We start from the raw sequence: 25,913 nt of genomic DNA, 5'->3' as shown, positions 1-25,913 counted from the left end.
CATTTTAGATTGTAATGTTTTAATGTTCTAATAACCATAAAAGGTACAGCTGTCATAAATTCAGAGAGAAAGGCTGCATGGCTAGAAACTTCTGATCAACTGCATGCACAAGTAGCAACTATGTTAAAATGTCATTCGCCTACATTTTGGGCACAATACATTAAATACAGTTGGTTGTAGCCTATTTTTTATTTATTTGATTATTTAAGGTGTATTTTCTGTATACTTTTATTTTTGGACCGATAATAAATTAAACTGACTGTATGTGAGAGAGTCAGTGGTAATATCGATGCGTTCCTATTGGTCAGAGTTAGAAGAGCTCAGTTTAGCCTGACAGTTAGCCTGCTCCGGACCAGGTTAGTTTGCCAGCATAAGTTGCCGGGGTAACTGAGTTTGAACTTTTTTAAGTTTGATTTATGAAACCGATTCTACCAAAAATAAGCCTGACTAACTGAAATAAGCCTGGTTTATACTCTAATCTTGGTTTATGGAACAGCCCCCTGGTGTCCATCTTGAGACAATACAAAGGCACTGATATATTTTAAGATCAGTCAGTGCAAGTTTCTTTCAGTTGAAACAGCTCTGATTTACATTTTAGTCTGGGACTAGACTTAAGCCTCGTCTATGAAACCGGGGGATCGTCTTCGTTTTTTTAATGATGGGAAAAGCTTGCTTTTTATCACTATTGTTATTTTTAATTAGATACTGTGTCAACATTAAGTTATTTAATGCAAAATTGTACTTTTCACCCAAATACCACATTTGGTTAACTCTGTAAAAGGCTAAAATCCATTTTCTTGATTTCTAGTAACAAGTAAACCACCTCTGCTGACAAACAAACAGCACCATGTTTCATAAAACAAGTTTACTAAACAAGCCAGGCTCATTTCACTTATTCTGACTTATTTTGAACCAAATCGACTGACAATAAGTCAGACTAACTGAAATAAACCTGGCTTATTTGGTAAACTTGTTTTATGAAACGGGCCCCCAGCTCAAAATGATTCGCGAGTCTCCTAGCGAATCGGTTCAATTCAATCTGTTCAAACGAACGATTCATCCGCGAATCGAACATCCCTATCCTGTGCATGACAGCTCAGAGGAGAGCAGGAGGACCACGACGCACAGGGACAGCCCTCAATCTCCCACCTTATTTTTGTCATTTAGTCACATCCATACACACTGAGAGGAAAAGCGGTGTATGTTTTGAAATATTTGGGATCATCGGTTGACTACGCTCTCGCTCGGAGGAACCATCCCGGGATATTAATGGAAGCGGCGGCTGAAGGGGCGGCCAGCCTGTCTGAGGCCGGGGATGGGAGTCCGTTATCCGGGGCAGCAGCATCCGAGGACGCGGACGGCATGGACTCGGGTAAACAGAGACTTGAGTTTGATTCGAAAGACGGGTTAAGAAAGACATCGTTTCATACAATCTAATCTGATTTATTCATGGGTGGTTGGGATGCACATGGATAGCAAAACTAGCTTTCATGCATGGATTTGTACACTGATGCATGATATTTATTATACAAGCATCAGATTATTAGGGTTCACATGCTGCCAGAGTCAGTGTGCATTAATAAATATACAGTTTTATGGGCATGTTGTCAGACGGATGGTGTGACAACCAGGTTCAAAGCAGATTCAGCGAGCTAGCCATCAGCAGGGACACTGGGCAGATGACAGATGGGATGGTGAGGGTTTCAGGTGAGAAACGGGGTAAAGGGTGTATTGCATTTGTTTAGGATAAATGCCATCAAATATTTAGCATTAGCTAATTGAATGCATAAAGGATGATATTAGATGACATTAAAATAATGTTTTGATTTCTAAAGGATTCCTTAGATCAGTCAAATAGGACTTTACTATAATGCATATGGTGCAAGTTTTCATTGTTTTGAATATTTGTAATATTCAAACATGAGCCATTTTTCTTTCTTAAGTTATTAGAGTGTGTACATTTGCTCGGTAAGTCTATTATGCATGCAGACTTGAAGTAAAGCTGATTTATATGTCAAACCTACCTACACTTAAATAAAATAAAAATAATAATAAATAAATAAATAAAATCCTTAAGTTTTCTGTTTATTTCATGGTTTAAAGTGGATTATTTAACTGATATATATTAAAAAAGAAACCTTGTGCTTGATTGATATATGATAATAATTTTAGATAACATAACAGTTACTGTATCTATCAAATACACTCTTGTTTCTGCCTCTAAGAGACTGTTTTTTTTTTTCTCCCCAGTTCTCCATTTGTGTTTTTTCTTCTTTTAATTAGTCACGTATCTGTGTGTGAGGTGTCAATGATCGCATTCACGTGCACGATATGCTGATAACCAAAAATCGCCTTATTCTGTAAACCCAAGAAGCTACAGTTTCTGTTTTTATCATCAGTATGTAAATGGATATACACACAAAACGAACTATGACCTTTTCATGACAAAAAAGTTAGTTTTCTTTGGTTATTAAACATAATCAGTATAAGGTCATACTTCTAAACCCACTCTATGAGACTTATTAAAGAGCACAAAATGTGATCCACTCCATAAAGTGCCTGTGTTCAGTATGTACTTAAGATTGACCTTTCATTGTTGACAAGATTTCTTCTTTTGCGTATGCGTGGAGTCTTTGCAAACGGTATTGTGGTTACTGTTTTTCAAAGCCATAAATGTCAACGCAGTTGTCTCGTAGTTAATACCACATACTGTCTTGCGCTCCAGTCTCATCGTCTACTTTTTAATCACTAAAACTGCATCCAAACATGGACAGTTCACTCCCTGAATTCTCCTGGTGCTGGCGTCTCCTGCCTCGGCATCCTCCTGTTTTCATTGGTTTGCTCCCCGACGTCTCCCGTGTAGATGTGTGTGGGAAAACATGCTGACTGTTGAGCACGCAATCACATGACATGTCTCATGATGGTCTGTGAGTCATTTTCGCACCTGAAGGGATTTGGACGCCATCATGTTTTGTTCATAAAATTAGATTCAACTTTGCGGAGTCACAGGTATAAAAGAGTTCTTTAGCAGCATTTTTGTCCAAACATGAGGCGAATCTCAACAGGATAGAACTAAATTTTTTACATGCTCTTAAAATTATTAGATGATGGCAAAGGTAATGTAAATGTCAAAATAGGAGAATTAATGCACAGATGAATATTCAAAATTGACTGATACTAGTAAAAAAAAAAAAATCTCTATAATCTCATAATAATCAATAAAATACTGATATATTATGCATTCATGTGCAAAACTTGCAGCCACAACGCTCGGGTGTTAGTGTGTAGTTGCTAGGGATGATTTGGGTGGTAACTAGGGCGATATTTTTTCGCAAGTTGCGAATTTATGTGCAAAAATTGGAACATCGCAAAACAATTCGCGAAAAAATCACTTGTTTAGTACAATTGTTTATTCTCTGGGTTGAGTTATTCTGTCACATATCTTCTTACCTCAAAATTGACCTCAAACAAGAATAGTTTTGGTATTTTGTTGCGCATTTATTGGCATCGTTGTTTCATAATGCAGTATGCCAAAATTTGCCAAAATCCACCAGTATACAATAAATACATGGATGGCTCGGGTTCTGTCTTCAATATAAGAATTTGTGATTTGTTTGTTTACTTTGTATTGTTTTATTGTTGTGAAAATTGTGTTTGAATGTCTAGAAAAGTTGAATCCACTTTTTTTAGTTAAAATTTATTGTGAATGTGCGTGACTTTAGATTAGCTGCATTAGCCGCTAATAACTAGAAGAATAATTAAATAAACAGTAAGATTATTGTGCTATTAGCGTATGTATGATTCTGATAATAAATTAAAATAATATGATAACAAATACCAGTTTAGATGCCAATCGTTGCGACCAGAAGATTGAGTGAGTCAAGAACTGATTCAGTCTGATTTATGAAGAAATTATTCATAGTACAATTAACATTTTTTCCTACCAATCACTGTTTTTATTATGATGACAAATCAAAATAATATAATAACAAATACCAGTTTGCACAATAGACTGTTTTTTACAGCTAATTTAGCTGGACGCGTTGGCGCCAATAGCCTTGTGGGCAAGTGCGCCAACATATAGTGCCGTGGCGCTATGGGCGTCCCAAGTTCAAATCCCAGCTTGAGGACCTTTCCCGATCCCAGACCCCTCTCTCTCCCACTTTGTTTCCTGTCTGTTCTACACTATCCTATCATAACAAAGACAAAAATAAATCTTTAAAAATAATAACTGTAAGCAATTTACATGGAAAGCCTTGCACACTGTAATGTTAAAAATAAAAAGGTGGATACTTTAGAGTTTAATAGCTACTTACAGTTAGAGGTTTGTTCAAAGCTTTAAATGTGAGCAATAATTATACTTTTTGCACATGGTAATATAGTTATTGTTCTTGTTTCGGCCAGTCTGAATGATAAATATCTGTTGCTGTTCAGTTCAGTGGCCGTCTTACTCGGCTCATTAAGAGCAGCGAACCAATGAAGGCCGAGATAGGAAAAGATCTTTATTGTAAGTTAATTATAAATCAATTTTGAGGTTATTACCACCAAGTGGACCGTCTAAAGCACCCACTTCATTATCGTCATGTGATGGTGGTAGTAAATGTACACAATTAAAGCATCTTTGAAATCCAGACACGGCTTTCTCGGTTTATACAAATAACATCCCGTGAGATGCATATATAATCAAACCCTAGGCTATACTCAAAGCCGTATAGTGTTGTGCTCACTAATATCGCTTTGCAACATAGGGCAGGCCTGTCTGCACACTCCATCTATTTCCTATACTCGTGTTATTTTAATAGCTCAGACTGCTGGGAGTTTTCAAGCTCCGGTGGGAAATGGAAAACAAGCTAGAATTGCATAATGGTGTCTCTCTGTATTCCTTGCCCCCCTCGCGTATGCCCTGAAGAGGATGGAGCTTTTAATAGGTCAGCCTGCAGACAAGACCAGGGTTCTGGAAGACACTCAATCCCATCGGCACCTCAGAGGGAGTAGGGCGTCTCCTATATAAGGACACAGAGTCCTTCTTTGTCACATTTGTGTTCAAGGCATCCTAACAAAATATTGTTTATGGAAACTTACCAAAAGTTGCATGATTTCTATGGTTTTCCGTATGGTTGCATGATGGTTTCTTTCTGACCCAAATCTCTTAGGGTGTGTTCACACGTGGCAGGTTTGGTTTGATTAAAACAAACTACTTTGCGATTGCTCTGTTTGCGGATTGAGACCCTGAAATAGAGGGTCTTGATCTGCTTCTAAACAAACTCTAGTCTTGTATAGCCAGACCTTCAGACTGATGGCAGAAGCCAGGTCTGGGAACTTTGGCAGCTTTGAATAGCCAAGGATCGCCAAAGAGGCCATATCAATGACAGGTAAAGTAACCAATCACGTTTTATTTATTTTTTGTGCTGCGTCATGTTTAGGGACATGGAAATGTCCCCATATTAACAGACCAGTGTGTAAAACTCTTGGACTATTTTAAAGAGTCTATGCTGCAAACTTTACATATTTCACATACTTTTGAATATCCGGCTTTTAGTTGATCTTGATAAATGCTCATTGGCACAGTTGTAAACACGATGGCTTTCTTCTTTCGTGAGGGGGTTTGGCGTCCTGGCATCTTTGCCAGTGGGGGGGAAGTCGTGGCCTAATGGTTAGAGAGTTGGACTCGTAACCCAAAGGTCGTAAGTTCGAGTCTCAGGACCGGCAGGGGATTGTAGGTGGGGGGAGTGAATAACCAGCGCTCTCTCCACCCTCAATACCACGACTGAGGTGAGACCCTTGAGCAAGGCACCGAACCCCCAACTGCTCCCCGGGCGCCGCAGCATAAATGGCTGCTGTGTGTGCACTTTGGATGGGTTAAATGCAGAGCACGAATTCCGAGTATGGGTTGCCACATGTCACTTCACTTTCACTTTCTTTGTTTCCAGTATAGAACATGTGTGTTCCGGTAAAGACGTTCCGGCAACACATGTCTCTCCGCAAATCCTGTAGAATTCAACCAATCAGATGTGTCAAGTGTTTCCAATTTCATGTGCCATATGCATTAGACGTTCAGCCATGGTTCATGGGCGTGACGTCTGAGGCTGAGACTAAAAAAACTCTGGTGTGGTTCAACAAGGGCCAAAAACATCTAAAATCAAAACAGGACGTGGTGACACAGGATGCAACCCTAAAAAGGACAAAATATTCAAGCATATTTGGTTTTCTTGTACAGTGTACCTACCTAAGGAAGTTCTGATAATATAAGGTGGGGTAGGGTTAAGACCTCGAACTTCAAACGAAGTTCGTTTTCGTTCTTCGTTTGGGGGCAAAAAGAACTTCGAAAAGGCAGAGCAACGGTATACTGTTTTCGAACATTCTGACACCCCCGTGCTGCTGGAGGCGGGGTGTAGTTTAATGTAAGCGTGTGTCGCAACGCTCGCGCGAATGCCCTAAACACAACAACAATGCAATGATGCTGTATCTAGGTCTTTTATTAAACTGGATAAATTATTACACATTTTTATATTTTATGTGTTGTCATAATTTGATAAAAACAAAGATTTATTATTGTATGTTCTTTTGGCATTTAATTTATTATATACCTTTTAAATTCGCTTATTGAAAGAACAACAGCAACAGCAGCAGCAGTATGGTGTAACATTTATTTGAAACAGATGTATTTGGTACTTGTTACCTTATATCTTTATTCTTTCACTTCATTCTTTTCATGGCTTTGGAAAACTTGCATCTGATGTTTCTCTACGTCACTTTTTGCATAACTCCGGGTCGTCGACACCAAGCTTCGTTGCAATTTCTTTCTAGGAATTAAATGCTTTCTCTGAATCTTTAAAGTCTCTCTGCGAGCAATCGTACAGGTGCTGATATATTTGTGGCAGTTCAGTTATTTGACACTGTGTATTTATGTTGCTAGTGACTTGGAGATGTTGTTCTCCTGCCTGACCTTTGTTGAATGAGAAGCGAACCGGGGGGAAAAAATTACGCATCAAAGAAGGTGGAGCTCCAGAACACACCCACCGATTGCATAATCGCCACGGACCAATGGTAGCTCAAAGGTGTTTAGAAGCCAAAGCAAACTTTCTGGGGAGTTCGTTTTGGCTTCTAAACACCTTTGAGCTACCATGAACGTCATATCAGTTCGTTCTTCAATTTCGTTTGAAGTATATTGGGGCCTTTAGGTTTAGGTTTCAGGGTTAGTACCTAGTTATTACTTAGTTTATTATTACTATAATAATATGTACATGTGGAACAAGTCTGTAAAATAAAGTGCTACCGCCCAAAGTATACTTCAGTTTTGACACAAATGCTAAGTGTATGTGTACAGCCAAATGCATAGCTTTTTAAAGTATACTCCATTTGATAGCATGTGCAAACTTGTTTTATCGTCCTCCAGGTAAAAACTGTAAAGCCCAAATAATACTTCAGCTTCGACGAAAATGCTATGAATTTGCGTATAGCCAAATGCATAACCTACACCATTTCATAGCATGAGCAATTCCGTTTTATCGTCGGCCAAGTGAAAAACTAGAAGCCCAAAGTATACTTAGCGTTTACATACAGATGAACAGCATGGCCTTTCCAAAGTATGCTCCATGTTTATAGCATGCGCAAACCCGGTTTATTGTCTGCCGGGTGAAAATTGGAAAGCTCAAACTATACTTGGCATTTTTATATATTTGAACACCATAGCCTTTAAATTATAGGCTACTCCATTTTATAGTGTGCGCAAACACAGGTGTTTGACACATGCACACTATAAATTTTCATCCTTGTCCAGTTTCTATTTTTTATGAGCAAAAAATGTTCCTGTACTTGTTTAAACTATAGAGTTGAGTGAATCTCTTGACTCCTGCACACAAGCATATTGTTGGATGTCTATTACTTAGAAGAGCTATGAACTTTGAATAAATCTGTTGAATGGCTTATTACTTGAATGAAATTCGCAAGAGGAAATTGATTTTGTTTTCATCTCTCAGATCAGAAGTGAGCAATGAAAATGGTTTTATGTGCCTTACTGGTGGGTTCTCTTGTTTCCTTTGGTTTGCTTTACACAGTTCTGTTTTACCAGATTATGAGCTGTCCTTCATCATGTTGTCATGGTTTTACTTCCAGTATTTAGATTTTTGCAGTCATACCACATGATATCTTTTACTCAAAGTAGCATATATATGCAAAATCTTTGGTAAATTTAGTCCTATATAATAAATGTTAGTTTGAGGTGTCAAGTGACACCTCCAAGGTTCTGCTGTCAAGTTCTTCATTTCAAGTCCATTTTGAGCTGGCTGTGATCACACCTATCCAAAGTGATTTCAGGAGGTGTTTTGTTAATTCATTAGCACTAGAGGTGTTTTAGAAGTTCAATATGGCTTGACGTAAGTTGAACGCTATCTCATAATAGAATAAGAATGCTATGTTGTTTAAGTTTAAGTAACTCAGATTTTCAGAGAGTTTGGGCTAATGTAAGCTAATTTTAAAATCCTTTAGCTATGAATGATATTACCATCAGCTCTGTTTAACACAATTTACCAGATGTTTTAAACAGATTTCCCTTCAAAATCAGTTTTTGAACTTCTTTAATACAGTAAACATTTTGTTCATCAAAGATGTAGCGTAGCCTGCACAAATGGTCAATTTAAATCCCAATTACATTTATTCTGTACAAATAGAATTAAAAAGCTGATTTTTGCTGGTCTAATGCTCTTTATTAGATGTGTGGTCGACCCTGGCTAGCGGAGTATAGCAGAAATCCTGCTGCGTGTTTGTGCTCCAGCTTTAACTGAGGCCAAACCTATCATTGGTGAACAAGATCTAGGAAAAAGCTCTTTTAAGGAGAACAACAATGTTGCCCAAACAGCTTCAGGATCCCACATTGACTGCTGGATCCAGAAATAACAGGAACTAACTTGGTCATGAGGCTTGTTGGTGTGCATGTGCTATTTCAGAGGTGAAAATGGAAAATTGGTCTATTTGGGACATTGCACCCATCATGTTTTTCCTAACTTTGTGCGTCTAACATTTTTCCATGTATGGTACAACAACAAATTTACCAAAAATTTGAAGCTTGCTGGTGAAAAATCTAGCTAGTAATGAATTTATAGCTGGACATTAGTCCAAGCTAGCCATTAGTGCTTATAACTGATAGAACATCTTTGACTAGCAGCAAACCAGCTTCCAGTTGGTTAAGCCATCTTAGCTGGTCTACCAGCTTGTGGGCCTAGAGGTTGATCTGGTCTAGAGGTGTAGTTTGCCCAAAACTACAGTGAGACAAGAACTGACGGAGTCTAATTTGTGAACAGATCATTCAAGTTGGTTTCAAATGGTTCATTAAAGAGCTGTCTCAAATAATTTGTTCACAATCACAAAATAATATTGTTAGGTCGGATGTTACGATTTTCCCCTGTAATTAATAACTAATTGTAGTTACCAGATCAGAGTCAGTAAGTCAGAGACTGGTTCATTCTGATTTTGTGAACCACTGAAATGATTCATTAAAGATCTGACTCAAAATAATTATATGTGTGCAGTCACAAATTAATGTATTTAGGGCAGATTTTAAAATTTCCCCTCCAGTTAGCTGCTAATCATTGCAAACCGATTATTGATTCAGTACGTTAGGAACTGATTCACTCTGATTTGTGAACAAATTGTCCTAATTTTGTGAACCATTTCAAATGATTTTTTTGAAAATCTGACTCAAATGAATAATTTGTTCACAATCGCAAACTAAGTTAGGGCAGATGTTTGATTTTCCTCTCCGCTTAGCTACTAATCGTTGCGACTGGACCAATAAGTCACTAAGTTAAGAACTTATTCATTTTGATTTGTGATTGAATTGTTCAGATTTTCTGAATTATTTCAAATGATTATTAGAAGATCTGACTTGAAAGACAAACTAATGTGGTGAGGATAGATGTTAAGACGTTCAACGTCGCAAGGACAGTCTGGTGCTTCTGACTCACAGCCTGTAAGTAAGTTACGTTTCGATATTTAAAGAATTTGCTACTGACTATTCAAACAAGTTTTGAGCAGTGTAGAGTAGTGCTTGTTTGGCGTTTCTACGATCACAAATGCAGACATGGTGTTATGTTTAGGCGGTGTGGCGCAACGCGTAAAAAGACTGTATGAGTCATTATAATCAGTAATTATGTTCTCACTGAATGCAACAAATGCCTTGTTTATAGTAAATTTTATTGTTTTAGTCTTGTTGCGCCGGGACACGGTATTACAACATATTAAGGGGCGTAACATTTCCTTCACACGCTTGAGGTATTCGGCCAATCACAATGCACTGGATAGCTGGCCAATCAGCGTCAAGTCAAGAACTGATTCATTCGGATTTGCAAGGAATCATTTTTATTTTATGAACTATTTAGAATGATTCATTGAAGATCTGACTCAAAAGAATGATTCATTCACAAACTAAGGTCGTTAGGGCAGATGTCAAAATTTTCAGTAGGAATTACTCAAATTATGGCCTGCTTGTCACACGAAGTTGTCAAATAAGTTCAATATAAGTAATATAAACCACTTTTATGATGATTTAGCTTAAATTCTACAGATTCATTCTTACTAAAGGAAAAGAGCAACCAGCACATTTCTCAGAATTTCTCCTTTTCTGTTCTATGAACAAAAGTTAGAAACGATATGAGGGTGAGTAAACAGAATGTTAATTTTTGGGTTAAAGCTGTTTTTAGCTGGATTTTCCAGCAGGCCCGTCATCTTAGTTTTGCTGTTGCTTTCTCACTGCATGACTGTGAGCTGCTCTGTCTAGCGGCCAATGCCCTATTTAGAGTAGCATGTGTCTGTTGATGCCACATGCATATGCAATCTCCGAGAAAGCTTGTTGACCTTGATTGGTATGCCATGGAAACCGAGGAACACGGCTGAATGGGAGTGTGTGCGGATGCATCTGGGACGACTGTGGGGTGAGAAGCACAACTCAAGCAATCCAGCTGTCATCTTCACATGGTGTATTTTTATCAAACCATCTTTGTCAACAAACATCCCAGTCGGTGTTGACAGCTGCTGCTGATGCTTGAGGGGCAACGACGGAATATAAATGGAGGTTGAATAATGAAGTTGGCTGATGCTGTCTGACCCGCTGACTCTTGAAGTCTGGTTATAATTTCAGGCGAATATGTCTTCATAGGCTTTGTTCATTTTTCACACAAATCTGATTTGGTTTCAAATGATGATATTTAGGGCTAACTGACGGTGCTTTCATTTTGCAAATGATGAAATCTGATATTTTTATTCAAATATTGTTGTGAATATCCAGTCAATCAGTTTTCTTTTTCTTTCCTAGACTCTATATCGAAAAAGGCTTTCATAACAGAGGTATGTTCCTTTTCTCACATATCAACAATATCTACTGCACATGAACCTGTTTATGCAGGGATTGCAGGTTGGTGGTATCTCATATTTACACTCTTTATACCAGATGCCTTCATTGTCAGGCCAGCCGGCCCATGGGAAGAAGATTGGACACAGAGGAGTGGACGCTTCTGGAGAAACCACGTATAAGAAGGTGCATTGGGCCTACTCAATTTCAACTTTTTCTTGATTTGATATTGATTCCGTTCAGATTATTTTAGTTACTTCTAGGGATGGACAGTATATCGGTACGATATCAGCCAATATTAGTATTTTTTAATCTTACAATTTTTTTAATAAAAAAAAAAAAAGAAAAGATTTTTACCATTTTTTTTTTTTAAGTTTTATATCGGTTCATATTGTATAGTTAATTGTACATGCCAGTTTCCTCTCTTTTTATATTTGAATTACCTTTGCTATCATCTAATGTTGACCTAAAATGAATCCCTTTTTCTAGATTCAATACTGATTCCATTCAGATTATTTTAGTTACTTCTAGGGATGGACAATATATCGGTACCAAATCAGCTAATGTTAGGTTATTTTATCTTAATTTGTTTTTATTAAAAAAAAATCTAAAATTCTATTTTTTTTAAACATTTTATATCGGTTGATATTGTATATTAAATTGTACATTCAGATAATTTTATGTACTTCATGGGATGTGCAATATATCGGTACCATATCAGCCGATATTAGGTCATTTTTAGTGTATAAAAATTATTTAACTTTTCAATGTTTTATATCGATCAATATTGTGTATATTTGTCCTCTAACGTTAACCTAAAATTGATCTTTAAACCAATAATTTACTTTAATAACGTCATTAATAATATTCTTTAGCAAATCTCAAAATGAATAAAAATATTTTCAGAATGAAAATTTTAATTTTTTTAATTCCTAAACTCACTTTAGTATTTAACATAATTGATTTTAGTTTAGAGTTTTATTTAAAAAAATTTAAGACAAAATAGTGTTTAATTGTAACATTGACCATTCATCGGTTATTGAGGATATTATACAGAAAATAACTGCATATATAATAATAACGTGCAAATTATTTATTGGGTTATCTGTTTCGACCAGAATTGTAATATTGCTAATGAGCTCAGCAGAAATGTGGCATCAGGTGACATCAAAACAGAAGACGCAGAAGATCAATCTCTGGGATTAGGGTTAATATTTATGAGACTCACATCATCTATATCCTCTTCAGACTACATCTTCAGCACTCAAGGGGGCCATTCAGCTAGGGATTGGTTACACGGTTGGCAACTTGAGTTCCAAGCCTGAGCGGGATGTCCTCATGCAGGATTTCTATGTGGTGGAGAGCATCTTCTTCCCCAGGTGAGCTCTCTGTCTGAGGTTGAGGGTGGATGTGGAATTTCACATGAAATAAATAATCTTCTCTTTGTTCTTCTAGTGAAGGGAGCAACTTGACGCCAGCCCATCATTTCCCAGACTTCCGTTTCAAAACCTATGCTCCCGTCGCATTCCGTTACTTCAGAGAGCTCTTCGGGATACGGCCGGATGACTATTTGGTGAGAAAAAAGCAAAAGGCTGGATTTTATAATAAATGCTTGTATTTATTCAGGACTACTAAAGAATCACTCAAGCTAAATTCATTGGCATTTGTTTATGTGTATCTCAATCTGTGATTGCCTTTAGTATTCGCTCTGTAACGAACCACTGATCGAGTTGTCCAATCCTGGAGCCAGTGGCTCAGTCTTCTACGTCACGAAGGATGATGAGTTCATCATTAAGACAGTCATGCACAAGGAGGCAGAGTTTTTGCAGAAGCTTCTTCCTGGATATTACATGGTGAGTTGCTGTACTTTGACTGATACATTTCAAAGTAGTGGTCAACCAATATGTCCGATGCCGATATCTTGAAAGCAGTGTGAATAAATTATACAACACATATATTTTGCATGCTAAAGTATAGTTTAATAATAGAAAATGTTATGTAGCCTACATACAATTAATGAAATGGACCGTAATCCATAATAGTGAGCTAATATTTATGTCCAAATATCTACCTGAAAATAATTATCGGCTTATCGGTATCGGTCAGAATTATTGGTATAGAATTAGTGATATTGGTTTTCAGTGTCTAATATAATATCTAGAGAGTAAATTAGCTGATAGTAAATATAATGCTGATAAATATGGTGCAGTACATGTATTCTGTATTTAATATATATTGGAACTATCGCTGGATTATCAACCTGGCCAATATATCGGTGTATCACTGATGCAGACCTTTAAACATTTTTCAGCTGCAGTTTAAGCTAGGATAAAATATACTGTTTGTTGCACTGTTAAATGTTCTGCATTTCTTGAGAAACATGCTTTCTAGCTTTCATGCCTATTATCACATGCTGTCACAAATCAGCCGCCTGGTTAAACAACAACACTGCTGATTACCCAACAAGCTATTTTGAACTAATTTCTCCCCGAGGCGATATGTCTACTATTTACCTGAATAACAAAACAAATGACACAATTAGCATGTAAGCCATGCCCGTTCCAGCTTTCTGTCTCCAGTGGACCATTTCATTCCACAATATAAGTACAAAAGGGTTTGGTTTCCAAGAGAACATGAGGTTTTTTTAATAGATGATGCCTAAATGGGTTCTCAGTGTCAGCAGAGTCTAACCAGCTTGGCTTGGCTTGGCTTGTTCCAGTCATTCATCTGGAGATAATGAGCCCATGAATGGTGACATATCAGTTGTTGTATAGCAACAATGCTGACCTTGGCCAGTTCGTGGTCTACAGAAACCTGTCTTTATTACTGTCTGGCTCTTTTTCTCATTCTGTTTCTCTTCTTTGATCATATCTTGTAGGACATGTCACCTATGTGAAGGTGATGGGTGTCACAAAGCTTTCCTAGGTTGGATATCCACTTCATTGCTTTGCTTTTGTGTGGGGATTTTTAAGAGGATTTAAACTCTAAACTAATTGGAATCAGGTGGTTTTACTATGCTCTGGAACATTAACTGGAAAAATGAATGTCATTGACTTAAGAAAGGTGTTTTTTGGGGTTGAAAGGGAGTGTTTTGTGTCTGGAATGCGGAAAAAACTAATAACCTTTACCTTAATTTAATGCATAAATGCTTTCAATAAACTTGGATTAACAAAAGTGTGATTTGCATGCCATATAAAAATTTTTTTTTTTTATTTTTTTTTTTTTTTTTTTACTGTTAGTGGGATTATGTAACGATAAACAGTTGTACGTTGCAAAAAGTTGCTTTATACATAGTGTTACAAATCTGTGTGACTTTCTTTTTTCCGTAGAGCACAAAAGATGTTTTGAAGAATATGCATGGTGCTCTTTTCCAAATTGTGGTGCCATCAAAAAAATTTCAAAAAAGCTAAAAAGTATCATAAATGTTCTTTTTGTGTGAGGAAAAAGCCAAAAAAATGATTTGATGAATTTCAAATTTTTATTTTCCCATATTCAAACTCGAGTTGTAAGTTCGTAAAACTTGTTGCAGTACATTTTGGCATGCAGAATTTTAATAAAAACAAATAAATAATGACAAAACTGTAATTTTGGGGTGACATATTTATAAATTAATTGGAAAAGGCCAAAAAGTTGTTATTTGCTAAATATCTTTCTGTGGATCTTAAAATAGTCTTAAAAATTATTAATACAACCTTCCACAAATTAAACCCTAAAAAAGGTCTTAAATCAGAGCTGAAAGTCTTAAATTCATAAAGTCATGGTATTAAATGTTCTATACACTGCAAAAAAAACCAACAACAATTCAAAACTATTTTCAAACTTTGAAGCGTTGCTAATACAACACATTTACTTTAAGACATGTTGACACATTGTTTTCCATTCAATTTAATTTCATACATTTTCTTTACTTCGTCTTAAAAACATCTTTGAAAGTCTTAAATTTACCTTCATTAAACCTGCAGAACCCCTGTCATTTGTATTTTCACATATTTAAACTTAAATTTTAAGTTGCAAACTTTTCGCAATAAATTTTGGCGCACAAAATTTGAATAAAATGTATTTAATAACGACAAAATAATGTCAAAACTTTAATTTTGGGGTGAAATATTTCTTTAAAGAATTAGTAAATTAATTGGAAAAGGCTGAAAATTAGTTTAATTGCTAAATATCTTATATCAGGGTTTCTGTGGGTCTTAAAATTACTCTGTCATTTGTATTTTCACATATTTAAACTTAGGTTGCAAATTCGTCAAACTTGATGCAACAAATTTTGGAGCACAGAATTTCAATATTGGGTGAATAAATGATGCCAGAATTGTAATTTTGGAGTGAACTATTCCTTTAAGGAATAAATAAATAAATACGTTATACAAAGCATGTAACCAACAAATACAAATGTACACATTCTTCAACGTTTGAATCTATGTTTGCTTTTACTAAATCGCATTTGATTTTTCAAATGTTTGTTGCCTACAGAACTTGAATCAGAATCCTCGCACCTTATTGCCCAAGTTCTTCGGGCTGTACTGCATACAATCGGGCGGGAAGAACATTCGGATGGTGGTCATGAACAACGTTCTGCCCAGGGTGGTGCGCATGCACCTCAAATACGACATGAAGGGGTCCACCTACAAGCGACGGGCCTCAAAAAAAGAGCGGGAAAAGGCGAAGCCCACTTTCAAAGACCTCGATTTCATGCAGGACATACCAGAGGGTCTCATGCTGGATACAGACACATACAACGCAATGGTCAAGACGTTACAGAGAGACTGTTTGGTAAGTTCTCCATAGTGTGCTGCTGTCTAGAGCAGACAAGCCATTCAGAACCAATATTGATGTGTTTTTGGTGTTTAGGTCTTGGAAAGCTTTAAGATTATGGATTATAGTTTGCTGCTGGGAGTTCACAACATCGATCAGGCAGAGAAAGAGCAGCAGATTGAGGGATCTCAGGGCAACAGTGATGAAAAGAGGCCGCTGGCACAGAAAGCGCTCTACTCCACTGCCATGGAGTCCATACAGGGAGCGTCGGCCTGTGGAGAGGAGATTGACACAGAGGACACGTGAGTTGCTGAAATTAGTCCATGTTTTGACACATATAAAGGATATTTGAAAAGATGTGTGATGCATTTTCAGATGCATCAAAAAATATGATGAAGTAACAGGGATGCAATTACAAAATTGTAATAATATTTTTATTTTTATTTTAAAAACTCTGAATTTGTGTTTGTAATCTTTAAAAAATCTGTCCCATCATGTTAGATGTCCTGTTTCATCTGGAAATGCATTTATGGAAGCTAAAGGATTGCAAACAACAAATTCATGTAGACTTTTTTTTAGAAGTGAAAAGAAACATGTTTTTTTTATTGTTGTTGGTGTGTTTTCATTTGTTTAAATATATATACTTTATCAGTTTTTTTTTTCTTTTAGATTTTACTAACTTTGCTTCTCAGCGTGTTTCTATTTTTATTTTGCCTAAATAAATGTAAATGTTTTTTGTTTTCTTTTAAAACCCCGCTGAGTTTGTGTTTGTAATCTCTATAAAATTTGGATAAAATAAAGTGTCCTGTTAGAGATCCTGTTTCATCTGGAAATGTATCACATTATGGAAGTAAATAACCTAAAAACAAATTCATATTGACTAACCAAAATAAAAATACAACTTCGTTAGAAATGAATAAAAAAGTTATTTATTTATTTATTTTATTCTGTTTACTTTTTTATTTTATTTGTTTCTAGTTAGACTTTATCAGTCTTTTTTTATTCAGATTTTATTTTTTTTCTTTAAGATTTAGCTAACTTTGGGAAACACTATTCAGCATGTTTCTGTTTTTATTTTGCCTACAAGTAAAATGTGTGTTTTTCCTTTAAAAAAATGTGTTTGTAATCTTTATAAAATCTGGATAAAATAAAGTTTCCAGTTAGAGATCCTGTTTCATCTGCAAATACATCACATTATAGAAGTAAATAACAGGCAAACAACAAATTCATGTTTACTAACCAAAAGGTGAACAAAGACAGTTTTGTTTTGAGTTTCCTGTTTTGTTTTGATCTTATTTTCATTTTGTTTGGTTTTGTTTAACATTTATATAAACACAGACTTTTAGAAGTGAACAAAGAGATGATTTGTTGTTTGTTTTTTTGGTTTGTGTTTTCTCTATTTTAATCTTATTTCTTTTCTTTTTTTCATTTCATGTTTATTAGCTATTTGTCTTCTTAAAGGAGCTTTTAAAAAAAAAGATTTAGTCAACTTTGGGAAAGACTTTTCAGCACTGTTGCAATTTTATTCCCAAAGGTATAGCTACACATTTCATTTCAGTATTGAGCAAGGTTTAAGCTTTCATAGTTATTTATTTTCATATGCTTTTTTTTTTTTGCCTGTCAGGATGGGTGGTATTCCTGCAGTCAATGGAAAAGGAGAGCATCTGTTACTCTACATTGGAATAATCGACATCTTGCAGTCTTACAGGTGCTTGCGTCAATCCTACTCATGCCACTTACTATTTACATCAAAAAGTGTGTGATTCATTTCTGCCAGTGTGAATTGGAAGCACTATGGAATAACTTTATTCATTTTCTGTTTAGGTTAATAAAGAAATTGGAGCATACTTGGAAGGCTCTAGTCCATGATGGGGTAAGAAATACATTGCATTTCCTTGACTGTTAACTAGAAAAGACCTTCTGAAATACATCACTGTCCCTTGCAAGACGCTCCATTTCATCACTTTGGAAGAAAAGCTTTGGCCAAGTTAACATCCAGCTGTGTTTTCAGACTCTGTGGTCTTCCTCATACTTCCTTCATTTTCATATTAATAAAGCATGATCTGCTGCGGTACATTAGCATGAAAGGGGTTTAGTGAGAATTACAGGGTTTTGGAGGAAATGCTTGTGAAATGTGCACTAATTTAGGGCTGTTTTTCTCAGAGCATGTGCTAATTGTGCTATTGCTGGATATGCATATACCACACACACGCTAATTTTTCCCTCGGTTCAGCTGTGAATAAAGGAGATTTCTCCAACCCTGCCTGTGACGCAACAGTCTATGCCATTCTGCCAATGGCTCACGGTTCATTTGCATGCTAATTAGGTTATTTATAGATCTAGAGCTGGTATATCTTGATTGTGTCAGCTGGAGGTGACAGATAGAGTATATATAACCTAAAGGCTGAATGGATGTTAAACTGGAAACGTGTAAATATTATTTTAATTTGCACTTCACCTGTCCAGTTGAGTATATGTATAATGTATAATGTAAATGAATGCATGTTTTTTTGTGATTTATATGTGTGAAGTAAACAAATGTGACAGGTTTAGTGCTAGTTAAGCTCTATGACAGAAGTTCTGGCACAAATTACCACAGATTAATGATTTTGATTTGAGAATCACAATTTGATTTAAAGCCTGCATGAAGATTATTAGTTCTGAACAAACTGTTGTTTTCCATTTTGTCAACTGGAAGAAGTCAGAATGTGCTGTAACTTTTCAGATTAATTGAGATGGTTCACTTACTCTTTCTTTCTTTCACTCCTCAGGACACAGTGTCTGTTCACAGACCGTCTTTCTATGCTGACAGGTTCTTCAGGTTCATGAGCACTACTGTATTCAGAAAGACTTCCTGTAAGTGAACTGCTTCTGATTTCAAAGGTAGTCGATAACCGATAAATTACCGATATATTGTGCAATCCTATGAAAATAAAAAGGTATTTTAAAAGTAACGGCTAAAATTTATGATACTTATGTCACCAAATAAAAAGACATGTTAGTTATAACCTAGTGGCTATCATACTTGATATTTATTTTAGGGGGAAAAACGAAAGCCACAGTAGTTTTCAGGAAAATCCTAACCTTAACCCTGGTAATGAAAGAAATGACATACTTCATTTGTGCTCATGATATTGAACGTATTTTATTACTGAAGTACATTATAAACCTCATTCTTTCAGCACTGAAATCCTCTCCATCAAAGAGGGGTCGTGGGGGTCTGGCTGCAGCCAAATACAGCGGACCTGGGGCGGCCTGGTCGGCCAGCCAGCTGCCGTTTGTAAGAGACGAAAACATCTACGATCTGAGAGGCGCACGTAGCTTCCCCACGCTGGAAGATGATGGTAAACAATAGTCGAAGTACATTCTTCATTCTCAACCATGAGAACTTAATGGCTTTAGTCACGCTTAAATTCGGTTTCAGGTCGGGTGGATGTGCTTCCCCGCACCCCTCCCTCGTTCGAGGAGGCCACCACAGCCTCCATCGCCACCACGCTCTCCTCCACCACCTCCCTTTCCATCCCAGAACGCTCCCTGTCGGACACCTCCGAACACCCGCGCTACAGGTAACACCTCGTCTGTCGCTCTGTAATATTTTCACATCTTGGCGGTAGCAGGTACAATAAACTCTCTGTTTTCTTCAATACAGGAGACACACCCAGTCCAGCCATGAAGAAACGTAAGTAAAACACACCGGTCTGCTATGTCTTCTGAACCCATATGATAGTTTTGTGTCTGAAAATACAGAGTTTGTTTCTTTAGCAGACTTTATAATGTTTATTTCTCTTGGGTTTGATCTTCTCCTAAATGAAAGTAACGGTTAGTTATGTAGTTGATGTGGTTTAGTTGAGCCCTCTGCTGGTGTTGTTGTAGAATGCAGGATGAGGACCAGCAAACCATCACAGTGGAGGTGGAAGTCCGATACCACAGCGAACCCACTCTCGCGGCTCCCCAGGTATCGCCGGAGATCAGGTATGCACTCAAAACTGAGAATCTGCTTTTACGTAATATTTAATATTTACTTACAAAAGCCAGATATTGTTGGACATATTGAAAAAGGTCTTGATGAAGTGTAATGGAATTAAAGGCAAGTAAAAAAAAAAAGAAAGAAAGATGATTTAAAAGCAAATGCATTGCCGTTAAATCAAAAGCAGTGTGGATGTAAGATCAGGGGTATCATGGGAATGAGGAATTAGATGTGCTCCATTCAGCTGAGCTCACCTGCTGTAGCTCCTCATAGTGATGGGAAAATCACACCATGGCAACTGCCACAGAGGAGCATAACCAAACAGGAAGCGCTCAATCACATTGGCAATAAGTACCCAAATGGTTTTGTGTTAGTCAGGACCAGTGGCAATATACCCAAAAATGAAATTTCTATAATAAATCGTAAAATAACATGAAAGTATAATTAAATTGATTCCCTCTTTATTTAAATAGTATTTATTTATTAAAAAATATTTATTATTTATTCATCTTCATTTTACAGCAAATCAGTGTGACTTTTGAACCTTTGAAGATAATTTGAAGAAAGTTCATGCTGCACACTTCCATGCAAATAGCGCAGCATTAAATAAAAATAAAACTATTAAAAATTAGTTTTTGGGGATTGATTGAGCTAAAATAAAATAAAATACAATTTAAAAAATGTTATATATATTAGTTGAAAAGCTAAAACTTCAAAATGAGAAACAGAAATTACTCAAATGACCTACAACAACAAAAAAACCTGCAATAAAAATAAATTAAAGCTGTATAGAAATATAGAAATATAGTAATAATAAAAATGACAAAGGCGCATAACAAATTTACTAAAATGTAAGCAACAATTAAAATGATAACTGAAAATATAAAAATAAAAGCTAATTCAAAATATTCATAAAAAATTTAAATGTATGTAAATAATAATAATATAGCACTGCATGCAACCAAAGTATATAGTGACCATGGGCTGTCAAATGGACAAAAAAGTGGCCCATACAATTTAGACTGTATATTCCAACTTTTCTGAAGCCATTTAACAAGAACAGAGTGAATTTTATGGTTTATTCAGTGAAAATTTCTAAATAGTTTTTTATATTTTTCTCTTGTATATAGTGAAGCTGCAGAGACGTTTCTAGAAGCCTCGTCCTCCTCCGTCCCGGCGAGCCCCAGGATAGTGGTAGAATCTGACGGCGGCAGTCAGGCCTCAGGCTGTACGAGCCGTGCCTCTGTGGATGAGGACGAGGATGTGCCAGTTACAGATATTTATTTTGTAAGCCCTCCATTCCTCCTTCCTCTACGATGCATTTATATAGAGTAAGATCCACCCAAGGTCAAAACATAAAAGAACATAATCAGATGAGTATTATGAATGTCATTTTTAATCAGAATTTGTTTTGTCTTGCTTTCCAATAAAAGTATCTAAACATCCTTAAACATGATACATTTTTGTGAAAAGCAAAACAGCTTTTCAATTAAAATATTAAGACTTAAGATAAAAAACTTGGATTAAGTTTTGGATTATTTTTTGTAATCCATAGTCAAATATTTTTTCAACTTTTTTTCTTAAAGTAGATTTTAAACTCTAACAATATTTAGTGAAGTTTATAATTAAAATATATTTTATAAAAATCCAATGCCGTAACTTTAAAATTAATTTATGTGTATCTTGATTAAAGGATGTTTATATATTTTTACTCAAAAAATCCCATAAGAAACTATATAGCATAAAGAAAAATGAAGCCTGTTTTAGATCCAGTACATTTTTGCATTATTTTTATGACAATATTTTCAGAATATTTCCCCTCTAATTCACATTTACATGCTCATTACTGTCATGCAAAAAGACTATATTATTTAAATTGTAAAGTATGTATGCATCATGGTAGTATTTGCTATTTTTTTCATTTATGCTGGTTCTAATTTTTGTTAATGAAATACCACTTACAAGTATGTCAAATATATAAAAATTTAACAGAAAAATATTTAAACATTTAATAAAAATTTAAGGGGTTTTACGCTTAACTCTCATGAAAATAATGCCACGGCAGTAATAAAAATAAGACTTTTAGATTTTATTCATGTAAAATATAATTTCCTTTTGGGGTTCAATACGACCATGACATGTTCTTCATAGACTGTGAGATTCATGCACTAGTAAACAGTGCTAATATGACCATTGTTGGATTACTGGTAACTAAAGGAAAGTCTCCAATACTAGACAGAATCTCACAGAGGGTCTCTGTTGGCCTGTGGGTGGGTGTTTGTGTGCCGAGGTGTTAGGAGCTCCGCTGGGTCTTTATTTTCATCTTCTGCATGACAGTATAAGACCCACTGAAATGAAGCTCCAGTCCTCTTGTTTATTGCTAAATGCTGAGTATATCTTTGTATGTATGAATTTTGAATAACACCAGTACAATAAACACATTCTGACCCATGAATTAAAAAACACATGGATGTGCCAATGCATCCACAGGGATGTCTTCGAGGATAAACTGAGAAATGGCCATCATTATCATTTGTTAGCTCCAAAGAGGCTCTTAAACTCGGTCGTGTGCTGAATAGAGGCCTAGAGATGCACAAGATACCACCTCTTGAATTATTCATCCTTTAACACCCTGCACCAGCTGCTCCGTCGCTTTTTTCTCTTATTAATAGAGCTGACAATTTGTTCATTGACTGCTAAACAGCACTTCATCTCCTTGACTTTTTCATTACCTTTCTGCCATCTTTCATTGTCTGCCGTCTCTGTTTGTCCATATCTCTTGTGTAAGTTCTCAGATGGCAGCGTCTGTGTTTGTCAGCCCCTCACACACAGAAGAAGGCACGCTGTGAGTTTTATAGATGAAACACTTGAAACTAGTTGTAGAGGTAGTTTTAGAAATAATCAGAACAAGTTAGCCTCTGAAGTTTAGACTAGTGTAGCTTTTTTGTAACCTTTGACTGTTAGAATTAAACAGACTGTTGTTGTTACTGTACCTTTAAGACTTCTGTATGCAAATGAGCCAGCTATAAGTGGGAAATTGTTTTGAAATCTTTAGGTAAATATATTTCAGCTAGTTTCCAAGGTAACATTTATGCGTTTCATTTAGTTTAACTCGATGTAGTAATGTAAAAAAAATGACAAAAAAAATTTAAATGCACAATAAAATTACAAAAACTATAACTAAAATTACTTTAAAGACAAAAAAAAAACACTTTCAAAATGTTAATAAAACAACTGATTTAAAAACAGTATCTCAATTATACTAAATTAACTCTGGTAAAGTTTAGCTAATATTTTTCATGTAATTTTCTATTATTGTCCCCTTCAAAAACTAGTTTTGTAGTCATGCACAACTGCAAAATATTTCTATTTTTTAATCAGTGTTCCTGATTTTATCGTGCAGGAATTAATAGTGCATATTATTTAAATGATGTTTTATAGTCCTTAATTATAATATAGCAAGTTCCTCTACAATTGGAACAACTTTTCTTGTCTGCTGATGTAATGAAGGCCTTGTAGGCGGGGACAAATACTAGTAGCCATTCATATCAGTGCTTGCTTTTTGCTTTCCAATCAAATCCTGGTACATAAAATTACGTCAAACCCTTCAATATTTTCTCTTGTTATTTGTTTCATATGGAAATACTTTACATGGTATGTAAATAAAAAAGTGTCTGTTTTGTTGTCTTTATGAAATCTATTAGTTTGTGATTGTTTTTCTTTCACTTCATTCACATTCAAAGTTTCTCTTTGTTTACTAACCAGATTACAGCTTTTGTTAATTCATAAAAGGCTTAAAAAATTGTGCATCAAACTACTACTTTTCCCGCCTTATTAACTTCACAGCGACTCTTTCACTAATGTCTGTCTTGCTTACCACTGCATTTCTGATATTCCTCACTCTTGTCTTCCTCTCTTTCTTCCTATGCATATTTCCGCTGGCTGTCTCTGTCTCTGTCTCCACCCTTTCTGGTACCCTGTGCTGTCTGGCTTTTGTAAACGCAGCCTCCAGAAGACAAAAGCTGGGTATATTCTCCTCTGCACTTCAGCTCAGGGCCTAAAAGCCTGCCAGAGGATGAAGAGGAGAGTGAAACAGTAAGTGCACGCTTTGCTGTAGTCGCCTTGGGATCGCGATTCTTGACGTTGATGATTCATTGTCTGTTATTCCTTGCATATTAATTGCATAAAATTCAATATGTCCCAACAGTAATCAGACCTCAGGAAAGAGGGGCTGCTACAAGGTTCGGACTCTTCAGATATCCGGAAGCTCTACTGATTGGACTTTTCCCAACTTAAGCACCATTTTCATTGTCCTTTCACCCATTCCATAAACAACACCAAGCAAGTAATACCAATGTCGAGGCTTATTTATAAGTAATAATGAAAATATTTATGTTTGATTATTTTTTGATTGTTTTGTGTTTCATTTATTGTCTAATTTACATACTGTGAACATGTTTTCCGATTTGAGCTCTGGGACTCAAGACTTTTCACAAGAGTGGGTTGTAGGTCATTTTTTGTTTTTTTTAGGGGACGCAAGTTGTTCATGCACCTTGGTCATCAGGTAGCATTGTTTGTTTCGTAACTGTTGAAAAATTAAAGTTCTGTCGCAGTCCTTATATATACACAAATGTTTTTTCCTTTCATTTTTATTGGTTCTTCGGAAAAATTTTATGCCAGCAATAGTGTTCAATGTTTCAGAGTTATGAAATTCCAATAAGTGGCTCTCTTTGATGTGTGAAATTTGGCAATAACCAAAGTCCCATAATTTTTTCTTTTTATTTAATTTTAATGTAAACATTAGGACTGAGAACGGATGCTGGATGTTACAGAGAATGGCATTTTCTGCATCTCCTGAACTTTATATTCTTGTTTTGGCTTATTTTTATACATTCTGGTAATTTAAATATGTTCCACAGATTTTCACGCCAAAATCCAGTACAAAAGTCATCAGGGCCTGGTTATTAGAAGACATGTTAAACTGAAAGATTGGACCAAACTTATTATGTGGGAGGCCAAATATGTAAAAAAACTTGTTACCATAATCGCGATTAGAAATATTTAAGTTAAAACATTAAATTGTAAATTCACGTGTATAGAATTTGTGTGTGTGCCTATGCACTGAGAGTGTTTGTGGTTTTGAGTAAGCGAGTGTCTCATTTTACAATGGAAGTGTGCAGCACTGATTCTTATAATGTGCAGTGGCCAGTTGCTATTGGTATTGCTGTTGCATCTAAAATAAAGGGACTACTGCAGCAATAAAGTGTAGCACACGCATATTTTGGTTGCCTTTATTTTTTGCCAACCTAAATCCTTTTGTAGTTATAAACTATTCACTGATGCAGTCTTTCTTTCTGGTTCACCAATGATAGTGTCTTAGAGAATTTGTATATAGATCTTTAAATACATATCAAATCTATTTTAAACATTATTTGAATTTTTCTTTTGTATTTTATTTTGCACAAGTGTCTTGTGAAAGGTGTCCTATAGGTCCACACGAACCCACCCATTCTTCCAGCGTTGAGGACGTTTTCTTGTGTTTTAGTCTGTTTCTTTGTATCATATGTGTGCACTTTACAGTTGGGATTGTAAAGTCTATACGGTCAAAGACAACGTTATCAATTACTCTTCCAACAGTTGAGCTGTGTTTGCGTGTGTGTTATGTGTTTGTGGTCAAAAAGATGTGTCCCCCCTAAATAGCGAAAGAGCATGATGAAATGTGAGTCTTTTGACATTGATGTACAGCATAGACATTTATCTCTATGGAAAGACCACGACCAATGGACCGATGTGTGTACATTTGTTCAGATCCTTAAATAAATATAACTCACAGACTTGATTCAC

General features: G+C 35.9%; 1 protein-coding gene across 3 annotated transcripts; it reads left to right on the top strand.

Moving 5' to 3' along the window:
* The first annotated feature begins 1,058 nt into the window (after nucleotides 1-1,058).
* Nucleotides 1,059-25,913, top strand: LOC306867706 (phosphatidylinositol 4-phosphate 5-kinase type-1 gamma-like). Of its 3 annotated transcripts, XM_079413534.1 has the most exons (19): nucleotides 1,070-1,372; nucleotides 11,309-11,340; nucleotides 11,444-11,530; nucleotides 12,593-12,723; nucleotides 12,800-12,917; nucleotides 13,045-13,197; nucleotides 15,821-16,120; nucleotides 16,199-16,404; nucleotides 17,727-17,810; nucleotides 17,927-17,975; nucleotides 18,874-18,958; nucleotides 19,285-19,446; nucleotides 19,527-19,668; nucleotides 19,752-19,781; nucleotides 19,976-20,074; nucleotides 21,200-21,356; nucleotides 22,858-22,914; nucleotides 24,075-24,164; nucleotides 24,277-25,907. In XM_079413534.1, exons 1-19 carry the CDS (start codon nucleotides 1,270-1,272, stop codon nucleotides 24,277-24,279), a joined length of 2,088 nt encoding a protein of 695 aa, XP_079269660.1. In that variant the 5' UTR covers nucleotides 1,070-1,269; the 3' UTR covers nucleotides 24,280-25,907. The 3 variants fall into 3 exon arrangements, with proteins under 3 accessions (XP_079269662.1, XP_079269660.1, XP_079269661.1); XM_079413535.1 differs by lacking the exon at nucleotides 22,858-22,914 and having other exon boundaries at nucleotides 24,277-25,913; XM_079413536.1 differs by lacking the exons at nucleotides 22,858-22,914; nucleotides 24,075-24,164 and having other exon boundaries at nucleotides 1,059-1,372.

The sequence above is a fragment of the Barbus barbus genome (assembly GCF_936440315.1).
Source record: "Barbus barbus genome assembly, chromosome: 49".
In the NCBI taxonomy this organism is placed as follows: domain Eukaryota; kingdom Metazoa; phylum Chordata; class Actinopteri; order Cypriniformes; family Cyprinidae; genus Barbus; species Barbus barbus.
This window is presented reverse-complemented; position numbering and strand designations above follow the sequence as displayed.